At 45.7% G+C, this 24,441-nt stretch overlaps 5 protein-coding genes across 7 annotated transcripts; 2 read left to right on the top strand and 3 right to left on the bottom strand.

Annotated features, from left to right (window-relative positions):
• Window positions 1-54: 54 nt before the first annotated feature.
• On the bottom strand, window positions 55-2,724 carry acadsb (acyl-CoA dehydrogenase short/branched chain). The gene is made up of 11 exons (XM_061264015.1): window positions 2,624-2,724; window positions 2,239-2,401; window positions 2,046-2,146; window positions 1,746-1,952; window positions 1,502-1,672; window positions 1,300-1,425; window positions 1,136-1,228; window positions 979-1,068; window positions 763-900; window positions 576-675; window positions 55-510 (listed from the first exon to the last, which is right to left on the bottom strand). The coding sequence occupies exons 1-11, from the start codon at window positions 2,654-2,656 to the stop codon at window positions 434-436; spliced, it is 1,299 nt and encodes a 432-aa protein (XP_061119999.1). The 5' UTR covers window positions 2,657-2,724; the 3' UTR covers window positions 55-433.
• On the top strand, window positions 2,711-5,119 carry LOC133142639 (zinc finger protein Pegasus-like). Of its 2 annotated transcripts, none has more exons than XM_061264016.1 (3): window positions 2,711-3,409; window positions 3,505-3,693; window positions 3,767-5,119. In XM_061264016.1, the coding sequence occupies exons 1-3, from the start codon at window positions 3,247-3,249 to the stop codon at window positions 4,642-4,644; spliced, it is 1,230 nt and encodes a 409-aa protein (XP_061120000.1). In that variant the 5' UTR covers window positions 2,711-3,246; the 3' UTR covers window positions 4,645-5,119. The 2 variants fall into 2 exon arrangements, with proteins under 2 accessions (XP_061120000.1, XP_061120001.1); XM_061264017.1 differs by having other exon boundaries at window positions 2,713-3,364.
• On the bottom strand, window positions 5,114-6,903 carry LOC133142640 (L-seryl-tRNA(Sec) kinase). Its single transcript, XM_061264018.1, has 6 exons — window positions 6,587-6,903; window positions 6,230-6,482; window positions 5,944-6,145; window positions 5,801-5,876; window positions 5,555-5,648; window positions 5,114-5,484 (listed from the first exon to the last, which is right to left on the bottom strand). The coding sequence occupies exons 1-6, from the start codon at window positions 6,809-6,811 to the stop codon at window positions 5,261-5,263; spliced, it is 1,074 nt and encodes a 357-aa protein (XP_061120002.1). The 5' UTR covers window positions 6,812-6,903; the 3' UTR covers window positions 5,114-5,260.
• A 224-nt stretch (window positions 6,904-7,127) lies between these two features.
• zgc:174164 (uncharacterized protein LOC570656 homolog) lies at window positions 7,128-11,968 on the bottom strand. Of its 2 annotated transcripts, none has more exons than XM_061264014.1 (22): window positions 11,800-11,968; window positions 11,615-11,679; window positions 11,455-11,528; window positions 11,311-11,383; window positions 11,145-11,221; window positions 10,883-11,075; window positions 10,743-10,805; window positions 10,563-10,634; window positions 10,326-10,495; window positions 10,161-10,251; window positions 9,642-9,772; window positions 9,392-9,563; window positions 9,226-9,315; window positions 8,946-9,141; window positions 8,768-8,879; window positions 8,504-8,684; window positions 8,348-8,434; window positions 8,174-8,279; window positions 7,970-8,105; window positions 7,804-7,900; window positions 7,617-7,654; window positions 7,128-7,532 (listed from the first exon to the last, which is right to left on the bottom strand). In XM_061264014.1, exons 1-22 carry the CDS (start codon window positions 11,864-11,866, stop codon window positions 7,415-7,417), a joined length of 2,409 nt encoding a protein of 802 aa, XP_061119998.1. In that variant the 5' UTR covers window positions 11,867-11,968; the 3' UTR covers window positions 7,128-7,414. The 2 variants fall into 2 exon arrangements, 1 of the variants encoding a protein (XP_061119998.1); XR_009710228.1 differs by having other exon boundaries at window positions 7,431-7,532; window positions 7,761-7,900.
• A 327-nt stretch (window positions 11,969-12,295) lies between these two features.
• On the top strand, window positions 12,296-23,195 carry LOC133143010 (poly(ADP-ribose) glycohydrolase). Its single transcript, XM_061264722.1, has 17 exons — window positions 12,296-12,326; window positions 12,820-12,896; window positions 12,964-13,616; window positions 13,753-13,869; window positions 13,939-14,025; window positions 14,169-14,243; window positions 15,997-16,089; window positions 16,614-16,768; window positions 17,525-17,604; window positions 17,681-17,741; window positions 17,829-17,904; window positions 18,597-18,744; window positions 19,895-19,973; window positions 20,088-20,196; window positions 21,017-21,122; window positions 22,041-22,169; window positions 22,577-23,195. The coding sequence occupies exons 2-17, from the start codon at window positions 12,821-12,823 to the stop codon at window positions 22,702-22,704; spliced, it is 2,172 nt and encodes a 723-aa protein (XP_061120706.1). The 5' UTR covers window positions 12,296-12,326; window position 12,820; the 3' UTR covers window positions 22,705-23,195.
• The last annotated feature ends 1,246 nt before the right edge of the window (window positions 23,196-24,441 follow it).

Genomic DNA, 24,441 nt, shown 5'->3' with positions numbered 1-24,441 from the left:
TGTTTCACACGGAAATGTAATCATTCCCACCTGAAAATAAAACACATCAGTAAATTAATTATTCATAATAGTCTCCCTTTAATGTGGAGCAGCAGAAATGATTAATATGGCAGGCAGCTCATTAAAGGTACGCTCAGTAACTGTAATTGACTGCTGCGAGTTTGTGCGAGGATGCCGCCACCTAGTGGCAGTAACCGGCAAAGGCACTAAAGCAGGCAAATAAAAAGAATGAACCACTACGGAGATATTGTACATTTCTGCATGATCCTAATTGGAAAATCCTTACAAAGTGACGAAATCGCAATGCAAAAACAGTAAATCGATGTCTTGTAGAGAGGCGACTGCATCGTCCTTTCTAGCAATCTCACACAAGAACGGGTGGAGGGAGTGTAACGCGGCAGTGCAATCCGTCAGGCTCCAATTCAGAATTATGTTAAACGTCGTACTCCTTATCGATGAATTTTGCCATGGTGGACAGCTGGATGTTTGTCGTGCCCTCGTAGATGGTACCTGCAGAAGAACAGCATTGAAGTCTTTAATATTGCTACATTTGAGTCCAATTTAGTTGTACGTACCAATTTTACAATCCCTGTAATATTTCTCAATGGGGTAGTCTTTGGTGAAGCCCACCCCTCCCATCCATTCGATGCATTTGGACGTGGTCAAGGTTGCCACCTGGAGGAGACAAAACCAACATCAACCATTTTGGTTCCACTGTAGGAGTTCATGATATCATAATAGATGGAGAGTGTGTGACGTCACCTCGGCAGTGAAATATTTGGCCATGCAGGCCTCCTTGATGAAGGGTCTACCGGCTTCCTTCAGACGAGCGGCGTTGTACGTCAGCAAGCGCGCGGCTTCGATCTGCGTCGCCACGTGGGCTATTTGGTGCTGCATGCCCTGGAGACAAAAATGTGTCTTCTGTAATATTTAGATGAGGGGGGGGGGGGGGAAATATATGTGAGGTGTTTCATTTACCTGGAAGTCAAAGATCCGTTTTCCAAACTGCATTCTCTGTCTTGTGTAAGGAACTGTATGGTCGAAGCAGCCTTGCGCAAGCCCCAACATCTATAACACAATGCGCATTAAATGCATTTTTTTTTCCAATTAAATTTTTATTTTTATTTTTTTTTACCTGTGCTGCAATTCCAATCCTGCCTTCATTGAGCATTCCAATCGCATACTTGTATCCATGACCAACTTGGCCCAAGATGTTCTTCTCGGGCACCTGTACAAACGCACAACACAATTTAGGAGCAGTCACCGCATCCATTTGCGACCGCCGGGCTGAGTTTGGACCTTGACGTTGTCAAAGTTGAGCGGGCAGGTAGAGGAGGCGCGCAATCCCAGCTTGTTTTCCTTCTTGCCGATCTCCAGGCCTTCTGTTTCCCGCTCGACGATGAAGCAGGTGATGCCTTTATAACCCTGTCATTCAAAAACCATCAAGGCCAGAAAGCCCTCCATTGATCAGAACTGTGGTGTGATGCCAGAAGCTACTCACGACTGAGGGGTCCACATTGGCCATCACCAGGAAGACGCCAGCATGCTCCGCATTGCTGATCCACATCTTCGACCCGTTGATGACGTAATAGTCCTTATGTTTTTCCGCACGTGTCTTCAGAGCAAAGGCGTCACTGCCTGACTCGGCCTCTGACAGGCAAAAGCTGCCGACCTGCATGGGAGACTTCTCCTTGTAAACGCACTTCGGAATGTGCTTCAAACAAGGAAGTGGGAAAATGTCCCACCGTGTCAGTGGACAGTCTGCTGAGATACTTCTCCTTCTGAGCAGCCGTTCCCAGTTGCATAAAGAGCGTGTTGATCAGCGTGTTCTGGATGTCGCACAGCACTGACACGGAGGCGTCCACCTTCGCCAGCTCCTCAATGACCAGGATGGAGGAGAAAAACGTGGAACCAGTGCCACCGTATTCTGCGTCAATCTCAATGCCCATGAGCTGACAGGGGATCAGATGATTACTACGTGACATTAGCCAAACGCATAATTCCTCATTTTACAACAAAAAATAGAGAGAGAAAAAGGTTCTTACACCCTGTTCAAAGAGAGACTTGATCACTGCTTCGTCCATACATGACTGCTCATCCATCTTTGCCACAAAAGGCGCAATACGCTCTTGTGCATACTTTTTCACTATAGAAAACAAAAAAAAATACCTTTCAACATTTCAATAGATGCAAATTGATTTAATCTGTTCTGGCTGTCTCTAATAAACACCCACTCACCTGCTTCCCTCATCATGCTCTCCTCCTCTGAATATGACTGCAAGGGAGGAAAGTTTGCAACAGAAGACGCCTGGACAGAGCCCACATCTAGGGCAGACTTGGTGGACCTGCTCCTCCATCCTGGTTGGCATCCAACACACGCCCGAGTGAGCTGTCTGCAAGACTGATAAAAAAAAGACACAGATAGGAATGCAATGATTTGCTTATCTTGTAATAACTCACACAGCCTGTGAATGTCAATGCTAGCTGTTAGCAGATGCCGTGCCAACAACGGTAGCGACGTAGCTGCCGTGCGGGCGTGCAGTGCACCGGAAAACATAATAAAAAGTACTAATTCAAACCAATTTAAAGTCCGATGACGTGATATCCCCGTTTGCTGGTTTACCTTAGACAAGGTCCTCACCAACGCAGCAGCCATATTTTGTTACGCAATGTTTACATGCTCACTCATGTTGCATTTAGAAACCTAGGGCATTCTGCTATCATACCCACTTCATGACATGACAAGACAACGACTTTTAATCACGATAAGGATGTGATAGTATTTTATTTTCGACAAGATATACATGTACACGTAGTGTTTATATTACATTGGAGATATAATCGGAGATTTGGGTGAACATTCTGTGCGAATGAAAAGGTAATTACCTAACTTTATTGAATGCAACATTTCCCAGACTGACAACAATGGCGTGATGGAAAGCGACCGACAGCTGCTTAGCGATCACCTACCAACGTTATTATAATCGTGTCCATTCAAAAGAATTCCAAGTAAATGTTACATTTTGATAGACGCCAGAAAGAGTTTTCACGGACGACACAGTCCTGCTAAGTCCGCTGCGGGGTCTCGAAATGGCGTGCTAACGTTAGCTGAGTTGCTATCATCCGCACAGGTTGAAAGTGCTTCTTTAGCCACATACTGGATCTGGCCCACAAAGTGTGTGTCCTTTTAGGGACGTTATTTAGCATTATATAGTTATTTAGTTATCGCGCAGCTAAATAAGCACCATGGAAGAAATCAAGACTGAACCTGTGGATTTTGTGAGGGAATTCCAGGAGTACCTAACTCAGCAAACGCAGCACGTCAACATGATCTCGGGTTCCATTTGTGAAGAAAAGGACCCAGGTATGAAAAGCAGTCAGAACATTTCTTCTCCGTCCTTGATATCCAGTAAGCTTCATGTGCACTCCTTTTGTAGGACAACTTTATACTTATAGGATAAGTACTAGAATGAGTTACTGTATTGTTTGTGCTTTCGTCACCAGTGGCTCCAAGGAGTGAGCACAATGGTGTGGACGCCCCATCCGTGGAGGTAAGCCTACCCGTGGAGGAAGGGTCGGACGTGCAAATGGACGGCCTGGAAAGGACATGTGACGGCAAATACAAGTGCAGCTTCTGCAGCTACGCCAACAAGGGAATGGCTCGCTTGATAGAACACATCCGCATCCATACGGGTTAGTTAAACTATTCAAGTCTAGTCCTCTCTCTGATACGGAATACAAATGTGCCCTCCCATGTGTCCTACAGGGGAAAAGCCTCACCGTTGCCAGCTGTGCCCCTTTGCCTCGGCGTACGAACGTCACCTGGAGGCCCACATGCGTTCTCACACAGGGGAGAAGCCGTACAAGTGCGACCTGTGCGCCTTCCGCTGTAGCGACCGCAGCAACCTGTCGCACCACCGTCGCCGGCGCCACAAGCAACTCCCCGCCCGGGTGGCGCGCCCACCCTTCGCTGGCAAGCGTGGCCTGGCCACCCTGCAGAAGCGCAGCAGCTCGCTGGGTTTCGGCAGGCGCCTTCTCCTCAATTACACACCGCCGCCGCCACCGCCCAAGTCGGACTACGCCGACGACGTGCCTCACAAGAATCACCACCATCTGAACATGAACGACCAAAGGAATTCTCCCAGGCTGTTGCAGAGTGACTTCAACAGAGGAGCTTTCAACAGCCCGCTGGAGCAGCTGGCTTCATTGCAGCCGGCCGACCTCCACTCCGGGCCCCCTCGCGTGCCCCCAAACGTTGACGAGAAGCCAATCGTGATCCAGGAAGTCACGGGCGCACGCCCCACCTTGTGTTCCAACGGTGTGCAGACCTTAACACCTAAAACCGAAGACCCCGCCTCAGAATACCAGAGTTCTGCGTCCGGTCTGGATTTAGACACCCACGATGAGGCTTTGTGTGCGGGCAGCAGCCGGGCCGGCACGCCCATCGCCGCCGACGCGGCGGAATGCGACAAGCCGCAGCGATGCCCGCATTGCGACATCCATTTCCCCGACAACGTCCTGTACACCATCCACATGGGATGCCACGTCTACGAGCACCCCTTCCGCTGCAACGTCTGCGGCCACACGTGCACCGACAAGTACGACTTTGCGTGCCATTTCGCGCAAGGACAGCACAGAAAGTAACTCTGACTGAGTTCGGAATCACTCACAAGCCAACATACACTACTCCTGAAAAGTTTGGCCTTTCACCCCTGCCTCAAGAATTTTGCCGTACCGACGTCATTATGATTTTGTTGCCGTTATTATGGTTAACTTTGATGACATGTTTTGAGCTAATTTAGCTGACGTAGTTTCTCAAATCGTGCTTATGCTCCAATAGATCCCAATCACATAGCGTGTTTTGAAGGATTTTGTATTTCTTTGCAGGAATGTTGTTTTACATAGGCAACCACACATGAAGCTAAATGAAAGTTGACAGTATTTTACATTGGGTTTTTTTATAGCTTGGGTGAATTAGCATGACACACCTTTCATAGTGCCTGTAAATTTTGTTTTTATGTGTATATACTGTACTGAGTTTTAATTTGTTTGTACTTAATTTTTAATGTCTACTTGTTTTGTACTTGAAGAAGTATAAAGGTGAAAATCTTAATTTAAATCACTGGTTTGAGTCATTTGTTGTGGAAAAATATCCAAACCTTACCTGATGACTATTTTATTCCCAACATATACAATTCAGATCACGTACAAATAAATAATCTGTAGTACAATATAAATATATTTTTAAACAATTTACTGGCTAAATTTTGGAATGGTTGTGGATTATTTTTAACAGGATTTCTTGCTTTTGATCATCAAAACGTGCTACTGCTGTCTTCACCACATGATCCACAGCTACATCATCTCCTTGACTATAATTCATGTTTTGAAGAAAGTGTTTGCGCAAATCTTGGAGGAATTGAGCTTTGGATTCAGTCAGATGGGTGGCCAAGGACTTCATGTGTTGAGAAGATGTGCCAGTATCTGAAAACAAACAAAAAAATGTTGAAACAATTTTTATTTTTTTAAATCTGTAAATTGTTAGACAGCTTACCTCTGGCTTCCTTCATGGCGTCGGAGATGAGACGACGACAGGCCTGGTCAGCTTGGTGAACCACGCTTGCAGCACATTTTTGGCGATCGGTCTCCTGCAGGGTTAAAGTTTTTTTTTTTTTATTGTATTTTTTAAAGTTTAAAATGAGACTTTTATGGAGGAATGGAGAGAAATGGCAACAAGCAAGAAACTGCTTCGGTGCTGCTGTTTTGGTTAGCAACAGAGTTCAATATGTTTTCCACAAACCTTTTGTTCGTCGTCATCTTCAACTGGACTCAGAGGGTCGTAGAGTGCGGAGGAGATCAACTCCATCACTCCCTGACTGGGGAAAAAAAACCTCGTGAATATCAAAACAAAGGGTAAAAAAACAGTTCATCTGCCCATCTTACATGTCACGTTCTGACAAATCCTTTGCTGTGTCCACCATGATGCTCTTTGCCTCCCATGTGTTTTTCCTAGGATTAGGAGACTCCAGACGCTTCGCCATCTCCGCAATTACCTCAGCAGCCACGGGTTGAGGTCGGGTCTCGTTGCGGCTGAGGCAGAGGTCCAAGCGGCACTGCACGTACACCTGACAAAAGCCCAGTGAATCTGCAAACATGCCATGTATAAGTGGATAAATTAATACCAGTGACATTCATTTCAAGTGGGGGTATCCAAGAAACATAAGCCTACACTTTTTAGCCAACTGGAAGACCTCATATCTCATGCTTGGGTAATAGAAGTTGTCATCCAACAGAAACAAAAGCGGCACTGAGTCAGCCAGGCCAAGGTCTAGAGACGGCATCAGCAGAGCACGGGCGCAGCGATCCCACGCGGGCCCATCGATGCCACTTTTGTCTGGAAGCTCGAGGAGCTTTTCCTGTTTCTGCAGGATCTGCTCAATGCACCACAGAACGGCATTTCGGTGGGACTTCCACTGTGTGCGCTGGAAAAGGTAAACAAAATGAAAATAAAGGCCCAATACGATCAATAGACATTTGCGGCTACGCTATAAAGTTTTTGTTCAATTTACAGATCGTAAAAACCTACAGTAGCCTCTTGCGATGTGGTGTCTTCAGGTGCCTCTTGGGGATGAAAAGCCTGATCTGGGATTAGCTCGTCGTACTGTACTACTGCGGCTCCCCAGCCACGCCGTCTAGCTGCGAGACAGACGCTGCGGGACAGCGAGGACTTCCCCGCAGCAGGAAGACCGCAGAGGACGCACAGACAAGCCCGAGCACAATTGACGTGCTCGGGATCGGCCACTGTTGCCATACGACCCCCGTGAAAGCGTGTTTACGATGACAACACGGCCATGTTTGTTTACTTTCGGGTTCGTCAGAGAACCGCCCACATCCGGTTATGACGTTTGATTGTTTACCTATTTCGTCAGAGAACCGCCCACTTCCGGTTATGACGTCTGATTGTTTACATATTCTGAGCGGCTCATAATAGACATACGAATAACACTTACACTTTGGTCATAGTGAAAGTAAAATGTTGCGTTCTATTATAAATTGATGTACATCGGATATATTGCTTTCAAGTCATATCCCAGCCACATTTTCCCCATATTCCATAATACTCAGCATTCGAGCATTAGACAAATGTTTTTATTATGATTGACATTTCCTTTAATTCACAACAGCATTAAAATTACCTGGAAAATATACAAATATACAGTATATCTGATTTACTTAATTCCATTTCATACATTCCAATAAATATTAAGCATCAATACAAATGACAGCATAAGCTACGTTAGAAAAATCAACTTCAAAGATTTTTAGTGTATTTTTGACAGTTTCTCCTCAGATGTAAAAACAAAACAAAAAACTTTTCACATTAAACATACAAAAAAGAAAAAGAAAGATCAACTTAGTTCAGTGGTTGAGGGGAGGGAATGGGTTTGGGGACCCCAGGTCCCTGCCTGGGAGCTTGTGCAGCGGTAGTATTAGAATCTGTGTTCCAATAATCCAGTTCTCCATTTCTGAAACTTGAATAATATGCACAAATAAATGAATAAATAAAGTTTGAGAATCACTAATGTGAATGAGGAATACAAATATTGAGTTCTTACCCAGAAATTGGAGCTGAGGTAGCTGGTGGATATGGAGGCTAAAATGAAAAAAAGCAAACAAAATTCATGGACCTTTCATTACATTAAAAAACGCATTTAACACGTCAGACCACATCCTGAGTCCTATTTACTAACTGCTTTTACCTGCTGCTGAATAGAGATCGGATCAATTGAGGAAAATATTTACTCTTGGAGGAACTTCTGTTGGAATACGAGTATTGGCATGTGCCTCAGTATTTCGGTTTGAAGATCCATTGGCACTGCCCTGTTCAGCACGTTGTGGCCTGGGAAGATTTATACAAGCAAACTTTTATACAGTAATTTTTTTAATCATATTGTAAGATTGTGTGTACCTGGAACGGCGTACTGGTTTGAGGCATGAGTTGAGTGTATCTCTCCGAAAGACAAACAGAAGCACCAGGATGAGAAGAACCAGTAGAGGAACAACCAGCAGAAAGAAGATCAGAAGGCCGTCCCTGAGCGAGTGGTCTTGAGGCACACAATGTACATTTGATGAGGTTCCACAATTAAAAGTCAAATTAAAGTCTTGACTGCACCTATTTTAGGAGGACCGCTGTCAATGCTCCCGCCGATCCCTGCTCGCTCACAGTTTGGTGGGTTCCAGCCGTCGTCGCAGTGGCAGTTCCCTTGGTCGTTGCATACCTAGACAAAGTCAACAGCGCAAAGTTTGGACATGGGCGCAAGAGGCGGGCGGCAAGGGTCATCCTAACCCCGTGGCTGTTGCACGTTCTCTCAGCGTCGCAGTCCAAGTTGGGCAGCAGAGCCGAGGCGTTGACGCATTTAAAATCCAAACAGGACTTCAAAAGAAGAGAACACATGAGGAAAAAGCTAGAATACAGCAAGCTAGCTCAGGTTACAGTTCTTACTTTTCCTTCAGCGCAAGGACTCCCAGAGTTGACATAGGCGGGATCCAGCACATCCGTACCCAAGTTGAAATCGGCGTTGACGCAACTGAACCCGTTTATGATCTGGATACTGACGTGAGCGCCTGGAGGTGGCTGGTTGACGTTCACGTTAGTGCACTGCACCTTCCCGCACATGGCGTCCCTGGAATATAAACACTCATTTGAGTTTTTGCTACACACAGATTCATTATCAAATTTAGATCAACAAATAAAATTCACACTCACGCCACAGCACACTTGATATAATCTCCGCTTCTGGTGATCCCGCAGTTCCCGAATAGGTTTCCCTCCATGTTTGCATGCAGGAAGCAATCATCTGCTGCCTTTGTTGCCGAATCTGACAAAATCAGGGGAACACATTCTCTGAAAGCTGATTGGCCACTGCTGTCGTTGAAACACGTACCTGGCGCAAAGAGACTTTTACACTGGGAGTCGTAAGTCTGACACCAGCCCTCGTAGCAGTACGCCGTTTTGTCCTGACAGGAAAGCCCGTCCATGAGGTAGAAGTCGTCGGGGCAGAAGGCGCTGGTGCCGTTACAGAATTCGGGAAGATCACACGCGTTGGTAGACCTCCTGCACGGTGTCCCGGATACTTCGATCTAGAAGGATGAAAAAGGTGGCCAAATCTCAAAACGGATGAGACAACCTTTCCCAAGAACATACATCTTTAGAATTGATCCCACCTGACAGTCGCTGCAGCAGCTCCCTTGAGCGCAAGCCGACCCGGAGGTGAGTTTGCAAGTCGCGGCGTTGCAGCATTTATTATTGCATTCCTATAGAAAATATGTTGGAATTTGGAGTGGGTGTGGCTTGGTGAAGTACTGCCACGCATCAATAAAGACGTGCTACCTCTGGTTCGCCGCAGTCACAGTCCTCGCCTTCTTCCAACAAGCCGTTGCCGCACTTGGCCGCGCCGACCACGTCCGAAAGGGAGGGCTGGTTCATCAGACACACTCCTTTCCCGCTAATGATGAGCGTCTCGAAATCTTCGGCGCTACAGCGGCTGAAAGTTGTGGCGCCGCTAAAACAGTACACAAAAACAACAGACGGATAAATAACAAAATGACGTGGTGACGCGCACCAAGTCAGATTTGTGTACCTGGCGGTCGCTGCCATGACGCAGCCTTTTCCGTCACAGGTGCAGCGGTTGTCGTCATGACTCATGCCCAGGTTGTGACCGATTTCGTGGGCCACAACACTGGAGGCGTAAACCAGATCGTCGTCACCAAACTGCCAAATCACATTTAACTTTGTCAGAGACGCTCAGAAAATGGAGGAAATACCATAAAAGTATGTGAAACTGCGCTCATTCCTTTAACTAGACACCCCATTACAGTCAAATGGAAGGAATTTCATAATTCTGCCTCGTCATGATGTCTCTGTCAAACTGGTTGGACTCCACCTTCCACCTGTTCGACATTTCAATGTGAGGCCTCCCCTTTGAATAATAGAAGCAGTATCATTTTCCACACAAGCTATTCCGCACGTGCGACGCTAGCTGACGTTTGGAGTTGAAAAAATAGATAATGTGGTGTCGTACTAGTTGAAGGAAAATGGAGTTAAGCTAACCATTGTTCTGTTCTGATGTATTAGGTGTTAAAAGACTTTACAAACTAACCACGGTGATTCCTCCAGAGCTGGTGGGCGAGCACACAGTGCCAACAAAAGCCATCCCCAACACACCCCCCGGGTACGAATTGGGCCGACCGCTAAATAAAAAAATGACAAACATTCAAAAGTGCAGATTGCGCATCTTCCAATCATCTGACGGATTGGAACTCACACCACGAGCTGACCGATGTCGTGCCGTTTCCTTGGCAACAAGTCCGACTTCCTCCACTTGACGAAGCTCCGCAGTACGGTGCCCGCGGTATCTAGCACTTGGAATGGGTTGGGCTCGCTAAAAATCTCCAGGCCCACAAGGACCATGCGGATGTTGAGCGGCTTGTAAAACTGCAATACACCAGACAGCATCATTCAAAACTGGGGGGGAAAAAAAGCAGGCAATTGGATGTCTTACCCCATCAAGCAGGTTGGCCATTTCCACCATCTCCTCGAATATCGCTGACTCATTTCCTTGTTTGAACTGATACTACCAATTAAAATGAATACAGTGAACGCTTTGCTATTCATGAAATCACCCACTGGCATTTTGTATTGAGAAAACCACTGTGAAGAGGCCCCGTTAATTGAAACTCACCCTGAGATGATCCACAACCAAAACCAGCTCCACATATCTGGTCTGAGGTAAGTTACGTTTCTTCTACAAAAACAACAAGAAGAACACTTAGAATCTGATTAAGGGGCAAATCGGGTTGTAGTAACAATGAGCGTTCGGACCCGCAGCAAAGCCGAGATGGTGCGTGTGGGCTGAAAAGGTTCATGGCTCGGGGTGGCGTCCGCCTCGTGGACCACCCCGCAGTTGACGGGTTCGGTCTGAATATCGGCCAGTCGGTACAGGAAGTGATCGTCGGTGTGGGACAGCGGCACGGGCTCGATTCCATAGCTGTCGTTTGCGAAAATGAGCACACCCCTGGAGAGGAACGATGAGTACATGAGCTGATTGTCACCCATCAATCAAGGTCCTTCAACACATCCAAACCTCAATCCGTAGCATGTGCTGAGTGCCACCACTGAATTGTCGTCGCCTTCCACCACTCCATGATAATAACAATGCACCTGGAGAAAATGAAAGCAACCATTTGAATTTGAATTTCTATCAAATCATTATTTTCTATTTATTTAATTCAGGCCAGCCATTAACTTACATGTTTTGGACGAGTTGTGTGATTAGAAGCACTGTTTAAAGTATCCCGAAGAAAGTCCGGATGTAAGAAGTCTCTGAGAAGCAGGAAAGATCATTATGAGTCATAACATTATGACAGTAAAACAATTGCAAAGTGGTGAAAAACCTGTTCCTCTTTAACTGAAGGATGCGAGATCTGTTGCCTATTTCTAGCACGTATGATTTATTCTCCTCAGAGTTCTGAAATTGTTAGAAAAAAAAACTTTTACGATGGGAAAAAACCACCTGATACTTAGTACCTCTGATTACAAATGACCATCATTTACCTGCGTAGGAAGCAGCCGAGGTTGCACGATGGAATACTTTGTAACTTTTAGCCCTTTAGTAATGTCTAGAAGAAAAACGTAGAGGCAAGAAAAAGTTATTACCTTTAGGTTTGCACATTGCTGGTCCGTGTTTTCTTTACCACGGAAGAAGTACGGCTCAGCAACCTTAAACACGTACGACTCACCTGTGCTGTCTACTCCAGAAATGCAAAATAGCAATAAAGCAGGGATGATGAGGTAATTTTCGCCCATGTTCTCACAACAACCTGTGCCACCTACGCCAAGTCGCCAATGAAAGCAGTTTGATTTCAGTCTTACTTTAATTGACCTCAGCTTCCTTCTGGAGAACCGGTGCGTCACAGTAGGTGTGGCTTCTACACCTTTCACGTCTTCTTTTAATCTTTCACGTTTATTGTATTTAGCAAATTACAGATTCTTCAACCTACCCATGTTATTATATTCTCACTCTCTTATTTTGAGTTGCAGAAATTTTGGAGAACAATGGTTTATTAATTAGCACGAAATAACATGTTTCTACTTTATAAAGTATTGTCAAAAATCCTTTTTCTTATAATCAAAATAGAAATATAGAAAAGTCCGTTTTTATTTAACTTATTTTATATTTTATTGCGCTGAAAAACAGTAGGAGCGCATTCTTGAATTATCGCGAGACCATGCGAGATCTGACGTCACGCAACACGGAAGTCTTACGGTTGGAACAACAAATCAATAATGTTGAAAAGAGTCGTGGTCATTCCGCTTCAGCTTAACGTTGCTCGTTTTAGCAAAAAGCGTTGTCTTTCATAAGGTTTCTAGTTCATGTGTTTCCACCCTAAAATGCAGGTTCACTGTGTGACTTACGGCGAATTATAATAGCATGCAAGCTAGGTTCGCTGAACTGACGTCACTGTCTCTGGCTGTTTATTCACCTCAATCACAAGCTAAATAAACCAACTAAACTTCACAGGCCGAACTGTTTGATCATTCCGTCAAATAAGATTCGGAAAAATGTCCGAGTAGGCTACCAATGCGGCTAATAGTTTGCAAGGCGCGTTCAGGTCATATAAACGTTTTAAAAACTGTTCATATTACTGGAAACAAAGCAACTGGTCACCGTGAGTAATACTTGAATAATACTTGAGTCAGACCTTGGAAAATGTGTCTTTACTGTTCTCATGTTTGGTCATTTCTTCCTCATTTTACAGAATGACAGACTTTGAACCTTCAGTAAAGAGAGCCCGAATTAAAACCTCAACGTCTCCATCAAAAACACTTCTCCAAGGTAATTTGATCATTTTCAAGGAATTCACTCGTTGACGTTTGAACCAAAGTGTTTTTTTGTGCCACAGACTTAACGTTATGCAATCCCAACGACACTAATGGGACATTAGATCAAGAAAAGGACAGCAAAAAGATGAATTCGAAGACAAAGGCTGGCGTGGATGGTTTGCGAGGTGTCAAGACCAAAAGTTCTCATCGCAGGATCGGCGCCAGACAGCAACTGTCCAGAAACACTCTAGAAAGATGGTTATTGCACCCCACTCAGAATCCAAGCACTGCTGAAGCGATGGTTGAAGAAGGCTGCCAAGGTTGCTCTCAAGATAGCCCGGACGCTGTCTCGGACTCTGATGAAGACACGCAACCTCTATCGCCTCAAGATCTCGATTTTGGCGGCCGTGTCTCTTCCCTGTCGACGGATTCAGAAAGTCAACACACGCTTCATACTAGCAGTTCCGAGGAACAGGAAGTAGCGTCAGGCTCCACAAGCTCATTATGCTTTCTCAAAGCCAAAATAACAGACTTCTTTTCAGGGGCTTCGTCCGCAGCCCCGAGAGAAGAAAAGCATGATAAACGCTGTGCGAATCAAGACGCAGATGAGGAAGATGAACCTGACGTTACCTGGCTCGGAACGCCAATTTGCGAGCTACGGCGGATGCCCCAATGCGGCCGACCTTTTGCGCCGCTGAAGAACATTCCTGACGTCCACACTGTGATGATAAGGGTTCGAGTTACTACCTCATCACATCATTAAAACATCCAAATCGTTTGGGACATTCATCTTTTCCGTACGAATTCTGTAGAAAATAATTTTAATGACATTTTAATTAATTCAATTATATTTTCCCTGTTGTTGACAGACAGACCTTGTTCGTCACGCAATTGTTCCATATCCTGCCACGTTTGCCGATACCTGGGATGATGTCCATGTCAAAATGCCCTGTTCGAGCAGGAATCTCTTTCCTGTGCCAGATGAGGTAACACTGATCAATCTATTCTCACTCGTCAATCCATCTATACATCTGACGTGGCTTCTCCTCCCGCAGGAAACACAACAACTTCAGAACAAGAGTCGGTGGGAGCTGATTAAGCAGACTTTGACGAGAAGAATAAGCAGTACTCAAGAATTGCAGGCAAAGTGCTTTCCTAATTTGGTGTTGTCTGTCAGTACCAGAGTACGCCTTTAGATGGCGTCCTTATTCTACACGAGACCTACTGACATGGTATTGGTTTTGCAGCTAATAGGTTTTTTGATTCTTTTTTTTATGTATTACAGAATGCAATATTGAAATACTGTGCTTCTACTGCCAAGAAGTGGGACTTCACCGCATTACATTTGTACTGCACAAAGGTAAACTATATTGATTGTATTCATAATATACTTCACGCACAACATATTTGTCTGTAAAATGTAGACAAAATATATTTAGGGCCATTTCCGTACAAATTACTCCAGGTCAATTGAACCTTATTAAATAACATAAATAAATAAACATCAAATAAATAACACAAATTTGTACAACAACACAGGACATGCACAGTGGGAATATTCCATTTGTTCAGCCAGACAGGCTGCATTGACACTTGGTGATAGGAGAAATCTCTCCTGAGCTTGTAAACATGAAAAATCTTCAAAAGTGTTATTATCCCAAAGGGCTACTTGCTGCAATATCAAGAATACATCAAATTTGGATGCTAAAAAAAATAAAAAAATACCCTGAATTTCTTTTCCCCTCCCCATGCATGCGGTGATGAAAAATGTGTTGCTGTCAATCTGGAGGGGGGAAAAAAATGGAATGGATTTTGCATGAGAAGAATGCCACCCTTCACCAGCAAAGTGGGCGTGTGGAGCGATAATTTAATCTCGGGCCCAAAAGGTCACGTTTGGTAACTTGTCAGGAAGGAAAATGGCTGACATTAGGAAACGCTTTACCCCACCCACTTTTCAGTGTCGAATCTTTCGGGCGTCGCATGCGTGTCATAAATCATGTAAGTATGGGGGGGTCAAATTCAAATGCGTTGACAGCTATTAAGTTAAGCAAAATTTGGAAATGTTCATTGATTTTTCATGATATATATATATATATATACACACATACACACACGTGTGTGTGTGTGTGTGTATGTATTGTGGCATTTTCCATCAATATTGATTCCTCAGGCTGCAGGAGACAGTGAAGCGGAATGCATTTGAGTGTCAGAGGGAAGTAGACATGAGTGGCAAAGAGTGACGGGCCCGGCGCCTCCCTTGAATATTCATCTCGGCGCGCGCACTCCTGGCGCATAACAAAAGCTGTTGACGGACAGTTTTTCTCGGCCGTATTTACGAGCTTGCGTGCGTGTGTGTTATTTGCGCGGGCAGCCAAGCAGATTGTTTTACGGCTCCGACCTGTGGGGAATAGAAAGAGAAGGCACACACACACACACACACGCTCTGTCGCTCTCGTGCATGCAACCCTCTTGACTATGTTGTCAGTTTAGCGTGATGTACAGGTCTGCACAGTTAGTTCACATTTGACGGCGTTGATTTAAAAGGGCCGAAGTCGTGCCGCCTCGGCACCGTCCGCCGCCTTTCCCTCACTAAGCGCCTTCCTTCATCACACCAAGGACGATGGCTTCTTTTGCCATCGTACAAATGTCCCGGGCTTCTCGGCATGGCGAGTCTTCCTCTGGCCTCGCCTGTTTGCATTTACACGCCACTCCAAAGAGTATTTAACGACTTGGCTCGGCACAGCGCTACTGATGAGATCGCTCGGTGATTGATCTTAATGACATTTGTGCGAATGTAAATATGTCGTTTGTTACATTGGACCCGTCCTCTTATTTGGCTGTCAGTTTGGGTTTTGATATGATCTCAACATTCTGAAAGTGGTCCCTGTGTTTTTGGTCCTTTTAGTGAGTTTAAATGAATTGTTGCCTGGTTCGATGAGATCTGGAGTTGAAACAAATATGATAATCTTGAAATGATCTTAAATGCTTTGGTTAGACTTTTTAAAGAAGATGCACAAAAGCAGCTGTATCATTTGCAAAATTCCACATTTCTTCCCAGTCTCGCGAGTAACCACAAACACAAACAGATATTCTCCCTTTTTGCGCTCTCCAAGGTCCTGGAACCTGCCGCCGCTGAACATCTGTTTGGTTCCCTGCTGCCAAAGCTGGTGCAATTAGCGCTGAAGGCGTCGGAGCTGTGCACCAAGGTAACGCTCGTCGCTAACTGGCAAATGGACTCCGCAATGGCCACGAGTTGATCCCGAGACTCACAAACAGCATGACAGAAAATCCCAAACAGCAATCAAAGCGTGAGGTCCTGGAGCCCACAGCGCTTGTCAATGCTCTTTATAACCATCCTGCTCCAGATCTGAGAAACTGATAATTCCTTAATTACATTTACATAAATGTGACTCTGCCTGGGTTGATTAAATAGTAAATTTGCCAGTAAAAGTCTGCTGAATTTCAGCAGGATTGATTTATTTTTGGCTGTATTTTATTTATGTAATATTGTGTTGGGATAAGCTTAACCTGATGCGGCATTTTTGCATCATCCCTTACCCGTTTGTATATTTGAGGCCCTTGATTGTGAACATGATTCAAGAGGCGGGCAAAAGTGGCGCCAAATTAGCACTCGTGCGCGACGTCCTTCAACATCTCATTTGGTTAATGGACTAAACAAATGCTTTTGACCTTGCGCTGCAGTCGTGCCGCTCTTCTCCTTCCTTTCCAGCCCATACCTCTCCTCAAGAGGGGCAGCAGCCACTCCATCAGCATGTCGCAGGAGCAGGTGGCCTGCTTGCTCGCCAATGCCTTCTTCTGCACCTTCCCGCGGCGCAGCTCTCGACGCAGCGAGTACCGCAACTACCCGGACATCAACTTCTTCCGGTAACGTTCAAGCCGTGAAAAACTTTAGTGGTGCCATTTGCTATTACATAATTCACCTATGGCCTTCTGTCAAGACTTAAAAGCTTGCTCTCGCCAGCAAGTCAAGTCAAACTTTACCCTCAGGACTCCACGGCGCAGGATTGGAAACACAAAATGAGACTCTGATGAATGAAATTCTCGGTTCCCCCAAAGGGGCTTTCAGAGCATCAAGCTTTTGTTATTTCACTTCCCCCCCCCCCCCCCCCCTGCTCAGAACACACTCAGGAGTGAGATGGCGTCTTTAATGTGCATTGAAAACTTTTGCCACGAGCAGCGTGTCAGGGAAGCGGGGTTGACCTCACGCTTCCTTGCTTTAAAAGCAACGCAGTACGGCGTCTTAATGTCTCCTCGAGGACGAGGGCCAAGCTCCAGCTATCGCTTTTTTTATGTGTCGTGTGTGTGAGAGTGCTACAAAGTGGCACAAGTGATGGAGAGCCCGAGGCGACTCCATTGTGGCCACAGCGGAGGAGATCCTACATAATCGGCGGGTGACTGAAAGGCAGGCTGAGAACTGAAGCATGACTGAACTCACGTGGACACAGTGGACGGCTCTCATCCCTGGGACACTTTAATTGCCACTTGCTATGCGGAGATGTGATGTCACAAATATTCCCCTCGCTTCGAAAATGCTTTCTAATATTTGAACACACGTATAAATAAGAATAATAAAGAAACAAATGAGTCATTCAATCGGACATGTCATGTTTTTGCCTGCAGGCTGTTTGAAGGGTCTTCATCCAGGAAGATTGAGAAGTTAAAAACTCTAATGTGCTACTTCAAAAGTGTCACTGAGCAAAGTAAGTTTTCCTTTTATTTCCACAACAAATATGGTACACAAAGGCAAACGTGTTCCCTCCATTTTGTGCGTTTCAGAGCCTACCGGTTTGGTCACCTTTACACGGAAAAGCCTGGATAATCTTCCAGATTGGGAATGGTAGAGTTCATTGATTTTGATCATATATCATGTTTTTTTTTTTTTTTTTTTGGGGGAGTACAATAACCTTTTTATTTTTCATTTTAGCTGCGAGACTCGGCTCACAAAACTCTACATTGCATCTAAAGGGACCATTGAGGATGATGGTTACGGAATGCTTCAGGCAAGTGATTCTCAAAATATGCCCCTGGTTTTGCTTTCTCAAAGGAATCCCAAAATTTGATTTCGAAGCAAATCTATCACAGTGCGCATTTGCTAAAAAGTAGATTGCCATTGCATTTCAGTTGCTGCGTTGTGTAGCTCTTCACCCAAAATGCTTACGGCTGGCAAAAAGGCCTCGGGGATCGGCCGCACTTGCCGCTCTCTTGTCAGGACTGGCCGCTCTGCCTTTTCACCTTTTGTTCGCCTTCAGTCGCCGGCGGCTGACAGCTGACGAGCGCTCGCAACCAACCCCCGGGAACGCCGCGGCCCAGATTGATGTCCGCTCCGCCGGGGTGGGGGGAGGCCGCTGTGGTGGCTTGGTGTGCTGACAGCCTGTCAAAGTAGGCTTTAGCGCTCTGGCTGACTTTCCTCGGAGTTGAGTGACCAGTTTGGGGACATCCGCCCCGAAAGGGGTTGCGACGGCAGGGGGTTGCTCTGCGGGCCGATGAGCAACAACTGACAGTCTTCAAATTGAGAATCATATCTTCCACATGGCCGCTTTCGGACTTGTCAACGTCCGAGCGGAAACAACGGAGCTGGTTCCAGTTAATGAAGTCAAATGCTCGATGAGAGCTGTGTCGCAAAAGGCTCAATGTGACGCACAAAAAAAAAAAAAAGCAAATGGGGCTTGATTTGTTGCTTTTTGGGTTTCAGGTGGATTTTGCCAATCAATTCGTGGGAGGAGGAGTCACCAGTTCGGGTCTCGTTCAAGAGGAGATCCGTTTCCTTATTAACCCCGAGCTCATCGTGTCTCGCCTCTTCACCGAAGCTCTGGATCATGACGAGTGTCTGATTATCACAGGTGATTATTCCAGTAGAACAATGTCATGTCAGAATGTCGTTCTTCTCGTGACCTCCGTTGACCCCATCTCTATCCGGTTTTGTCTTGATTGTCTTGGCGGGGCGGGGATCGAGCTTGCCTGATTGTGATGCTGAGTAATTCCCACCGACTGTCCTTCAGCATTGAGTGGCGGCAACATGGCGAGAGAGGGTCGGCGCAAATAGACAAGGCGCGACTCAGGGGAGGCCCAGCACGAGATCATCAGCCTCCTGCTGAGACTCCAATCTTTGTTTACTCAGTTTTTAGTAGTGACGCATTCAGACTCCTGTGGCTGCTTGATTGCAAGCATGAAAGATGGACGCAATCAATATATTTTCAATCGCAGAGAAAACCGTGCAAAAAAATTGGTCTTTGTTCCCAGGAACTAAAAGCGGAAGTAGAGAGATGCTGACCGAGGGAACGGATTCATTATTCGAAGATCCCGACAGTGAGGCGTCAGCATCACGGAAACCATTTAAGTCACGACTTTTCCCTCAGGGAGAGTCACCTTCTCGTTTCTCCCGCTCGTGCTCGTGCTTGGTCTTCTGCCTCCACTTAACTTGATTACAGGAGCCTGAAATTAAATATATCTGGAAGACCTGCCCAAGACCCGCTCCACTAATGGACTCTCCCATTCCATCATTTTTATTAAAGCTCGCCTCGTATCTGTCTTGTCCCTGTTACGGCATGCGAGCCCGAGCAACATTGTGGCCGCGCGGTAAATCGTATTACCCTGCGATGGCAACGGAATGGATCTCTGCAAAAGTGCTCGGGGCTAATTGAATTGATTGTTGAGATTACCGGTGGACATCGGTGCGGTCAAACCTTTAAGGAGACTTTTTGCTGATTCTGTCCATTGCAGAAAACAACGTCGCATTCATACATGGCTGACCGAATCGGTCCCACCGGTCTTGCGCTCGAGAGATTCGCCCCCCCCCTCCTCCCTCCCCATCCCCGCCACTGCTAATCACTCACTTCATTCGCTGCAGTGTGTGCAGCGTCTCAGCGAGCGCTCTCAACGGTCGGGGTCCTAATGAGCACTAATGAGAACTCCGCCCTTATGATTTAACCATGACCACTTCACCTAAAGTTCTCTTTGTCCAGCTGAATGTGGATTTGTTTTACTTTGCAGGAACACAGCAGTACAGCAAATACACGGGCTACGCACAGACGTACAAATTTGGCGGCAGCCATCAAGACACCACCCCGAGGTATTTCACTTACATGTAAAAAACCCGATGCACTGTTTTTAGCCAGCAAGGTGGCGACATCTCTATTTTGCTACCATTTTGTTATTATGATGTAAGGAAACTTATTCGTTTCAGAGACGACTGGCAAAGAAGATGCACAGAGATCGTAGCGATCGACGCCATGCCGTTCAAGAACTACCTGGAACAATTTCATCCAGAGAGATTAGAACGGGAGCTCAATAAGGTTCTTTTGGCTTTGGCTTTTTTTTCTTATCGTACTTTTTGTGCCATAGTATCAAAGTACAGTAAAAATGAAAAAAAAATCCCCTAAAGTGGTCCATAGCTTCGCTGTGATCATTAGCAGCACCGCAAGTGCTCATGTTGACGGTTCTCGGTGTAAATATTTGAGAAGCCCATGTGTTCCAAACAGATGGGACAGTAACACATGTACAGAATATCACTGAGCATTAATACACCTAAAACGATCAATCCAAAGGTATGCCTTTTGAATAAAAAATAAAACTAAGCATGGCGGTAGAGATATCCATTCGTAACGAAAAATGAAGACATAGGCAATGTCATGTCTGCCGTCAAACGGGTCGCGATGTGTTTGACAGCTTTGACACGGGTGTGAGCGATGCACCGGCGTAAAGATCAATCCCTTTTGGAATACTCTACTTCCCGGGATAGAAGCCTGTCGGATTTCTGATCGCTCCAAAGGACGGGGGGGGGGGGGGGGGGGGGCGTCCGTGTTTGTCTATTTGCTTGAAAGTCCGCCGAGGGAACAAATGAGCCGAGGTCAGCCCGATATTAGTAACGGGCCGTGCAAGCGAAATGACACACGCTTGATATATGATACAAATGTGCGTTAAGCCAGCCTCACTAACCTGGATGCGCTCATGCGTTGAATGACTTGTCAAGCGCGAGCCTGCAGGCAAATAGAATTGCTTTTTGGAATCGCCGCCTTCCATAGTCCATTTACATTGCGCAGCGTGGAAGTGATTTTGATTTTATTCAGGATATTAAAATATGTCATGTTGATTTGAACTGTTCCTCTATTGCAGGCCTACTGTGGCTTTGACCGCTCCGGCGAACACCGCGACAACCTTTCGGCGGTGGCCACGGGAAACTGGGGCTGCGGGGTTTTTGGAGGCGACACGCGTCTGAAAGGCAAGTCGTGACGCAACGCGACTCAAATTCTACCCTCGCCGATCATCTTCCTGCATTAGAAGGCAATAAATGTCAGGGTGAGCGGCTCCAACGCAGGAGTGCCGTCATTTGTCTTGCGTCAGTTTACTTATGGTCTATTCGTCGCCTTCCTCCTATTGATCAAGTGACAGAGCTAATACGGTTCATTAATAGTGAAATTGATCGCCAGCCCTAGTCCATCAATCTGCTCCTTGTGCTTTCCGCCATGAGGAGAGGGCATGCTAGAAGCTGCAGTCTTGTTGTGTAGCGCGTGCACACCTTTGTGCATATTTGTTAATTATGTGGTGTGACGTGCGGGCGGGCCTCCGTAGGCCCAATCATCTACTGTCCGCTTAACGCGATGCCTCCCGGAGAAATCTTTGTAATTGTGATTCAGCTCTTCCTTGCTTTCCTGTAGGATAATCTAATTGGGTGATATTTGAAGAAAAAGAGTTTAGTGGGGAGATTTGTATATATTTTTTTTAGATCCACACAAGCACCCACTTGACTATAAATTGGCTACCTCTTGTCAGAGAGTGGCAGTATTAATTTAACGATTTAATATTGTGGGTGCAAACTCTAGCGCATCAACTTGTGAGCTAATATAATAAATAATACGGTAACGTCGCTAATGACTTGGCTGCTGAGTGTATTTTCAGTCTCTTTAAATATTCACACCTCAGTGGGGGCTGAAAGCATTTCCCAGTTTACCCCCCTCCCCTTCCTCCTTGCCAAACAGACTGTTGCTGTTTAATTTAGCTGTAACTTCATTACCAATTTGATAAGTAAGACTTGTCAATAGACTTTGCAAGTGGTTTCAAACTTTGGTGACATGTGGCGAAACATTTTGCGGCACTCCTAGCCGAGCCGTAACGCCGACCTCCTTTCTTCCCGACCCAGCGCTGCTCCAGATGCTGGCAGCTGCCGAGGCGGGACGCGACGTGGCTTATTTCACCTTCGGAGACAGCCAGCTCATGACAGATGTCCACGCCATGCACTCGTTCCTCACGCGGAGGCGCGTCACTGTCGGTGAGAGGCTCGCAGGTGTCCCACCTGCATCTTGTTTATACGCGACTTTGCTTTTTATTCACCTGGAGGATTACACTCTTAAAGAAAAAAAAAAAAATTAACATGCCGCCCTCCACCAAGGCTGAGCACTTTTAAACGTGCGCCCGATTCACTTGATTGAAATGATGATGACCTTCTGGGCAATGCTGTTCCATCTTGACCTTGGGGTGTGAGTATCTTAGCGTGAGCTGTGGCCCGCAGCAGCCGTTTAATAAGTAGCTGCAGATCTTATGAGGACATGGCAGTAATTATGAACAAATCAGCCAACAGGCAGTGGTAACAACAAACTCACCAAAACACACTCTTTTTCACAATTCATGCTTGTTGGAGATAACCACATTTTGTTTGCTTTTGTGTTTCCATGGCAGGGGAGCTCTACGATCTGTTGGTCCAGTACCACGGCGACGTGTGCGAGGGCTGCAGCGGTCGGCGCCCTGACGTCAGCCTCTACTCTTTCATCTACAGACAGCTCGGCTCCTCCCCGCCTACGCAGTGACTCCCGCCAGACGCTACGTCCCTGCGGATGACGCTTGCTGTCAGGTGACCTGTGAGTCACTGTCCCTTTGGAATTAGAAAATACAGTCGGAAGCCTTCTCGCTTGGCCTTAAGGACACGTTCGGTTCGTACTGGTAGTTCACACCAGTCCAAAACTAAACCGCAGGAGGTGGTTAGTGTGAAGGAAGTGGACAGTGTTTATTTTGCTGCTAATGTGCAAGGACAACAAGTATGAGTTTGGAAGCAGAGGTTGCCCTCCCTCATTTAGCCTATTTCTTTTTTTTTTTTAACACCCACACATTTCCAGTCTAATTGAATTGGCTGTCAGAAATCGGGTTAGACACTAACTAGATTGGACATTGTGAAGCTTGGGAGTCATGAACTTGGAAAGCAAGCAAAATGTTCACGTATTTACAAATACAAAGTGAGGAACAACAGTATATCCATATTTCTTCCAATTGATGAATAAATGACAGCTCGTCCTCTACTGTTGCTGTGAGCGGGCAAGTGTGCTTCCTCGCCATTTATCCTTTAATAAGGTCATTCACCCCCTTATATAAAACTGTACATGACACCTCGTTAAGGGACGAAGATGGGAGAGCCAGTCAAAGGTAAGCGCAGTGGGCAGTGAGAGTAACACGGCTTCATTGAGATATGCAGACTTGACCCTTTAGATATTCTTCCCAATTTTTGAAAGGTTGAAAGACATGGAGACAGGTACCAGATGCTTTGCGAAGAAACCGCCCACTGAGGTCAGGTCAGTGTCGATTTAAAAGTGTTACAAGTTGCGGTGACTCGGCCGAAGAGCAGAAGAGGCCACGCGGAGCCTGTCATCACGTTCAGATGAATCAGACGTGACAATCGTGGATCCACCTTGCAACATTCAGGTTAGTTTTGGTGAACTGTAAAAGTAATGTAAATTCCATTTATCAGTTCTAAACTTCCCAATGTAAAAAAAATAATAGTAATGTAACAACACATCTTGTTAAATGAACATTAGTTGAATAATATTTGCCAACGGTTGATCAACAATGTCGGCAGTGTGCGCCGCGTGAGGTAGGGGGGTGGGCGCAGTTGTCTCTGTAGCCTGCCGAGTTCAAAACTAGCCGCCGGTGGTATTCCTGCACATTGATGTGCCGATCTCAAGTCTCCTGTGTTTTTGACCTTTGATTGCCACCTACAGTCTTTTAATCCTGTTTTGACCAAATCCCAACCGATCAAGTTTTACGGTTGTAGTACGACTTTCAATCTTGATTCAGTTAAGTGTACAGTAGTACGTTTTATGCTTTATTAATGAATCCCAGATGAGAATAACACGCATTAAGGATTCATTGATACATTCCTTTTGAAGCTTTTTGCTTCAGCATCCAAGAGGGTCACCTCTGATAATACAGCTTTATGAATATGAAGGCCTACTTTGAATGAATTACACTTATTTACACCCCCATTAAAAAAAAAGAAAATGGTGAGCGTAAACTCCCCCCTGGAGCCAAGAAGCTTCTGGCTGCAGATTAAAGGCATTATCAGATGAATATTGATATGTTTGGCGAACCCCTGCTTGCGAGCTGCGCTTTACACGTGTCTTAAAGATGAAAATACGATTTGCAGTCACGAGCTCACTGAATTAACAAATTATTCAGGCGGGTTCCTCGACAGCATTATTGTTTCGGGGAAAGAAAAATCTACTGTAAAAATCTGCAGAATCTCTTTGCCTTACTTGAGTTACAGCCCAATGACA

This window comes from Syngnathus typhle, linkage group LG18 (assembly GCF_033458585.1).
Source record: "Syngnathus typhle isolate RoL2023-S1 ecotype Sweden linkage group LG18, RoL_Styp_1.0, whole genome shotgun sequence".
In the NCBI taxonomy this organism is placed as follows: Eukaryota; Metazoa; Chordata; class Actinopteri; order Syngnathiformes; family Syngnathidae; genus Syngnathus; species Syngnathus typhle.
The sequence above is the reverse complement of the archived record's forward strand: the minus strand, read 5'-3'. Positions and strand labels throughout refer to the sequence as shown.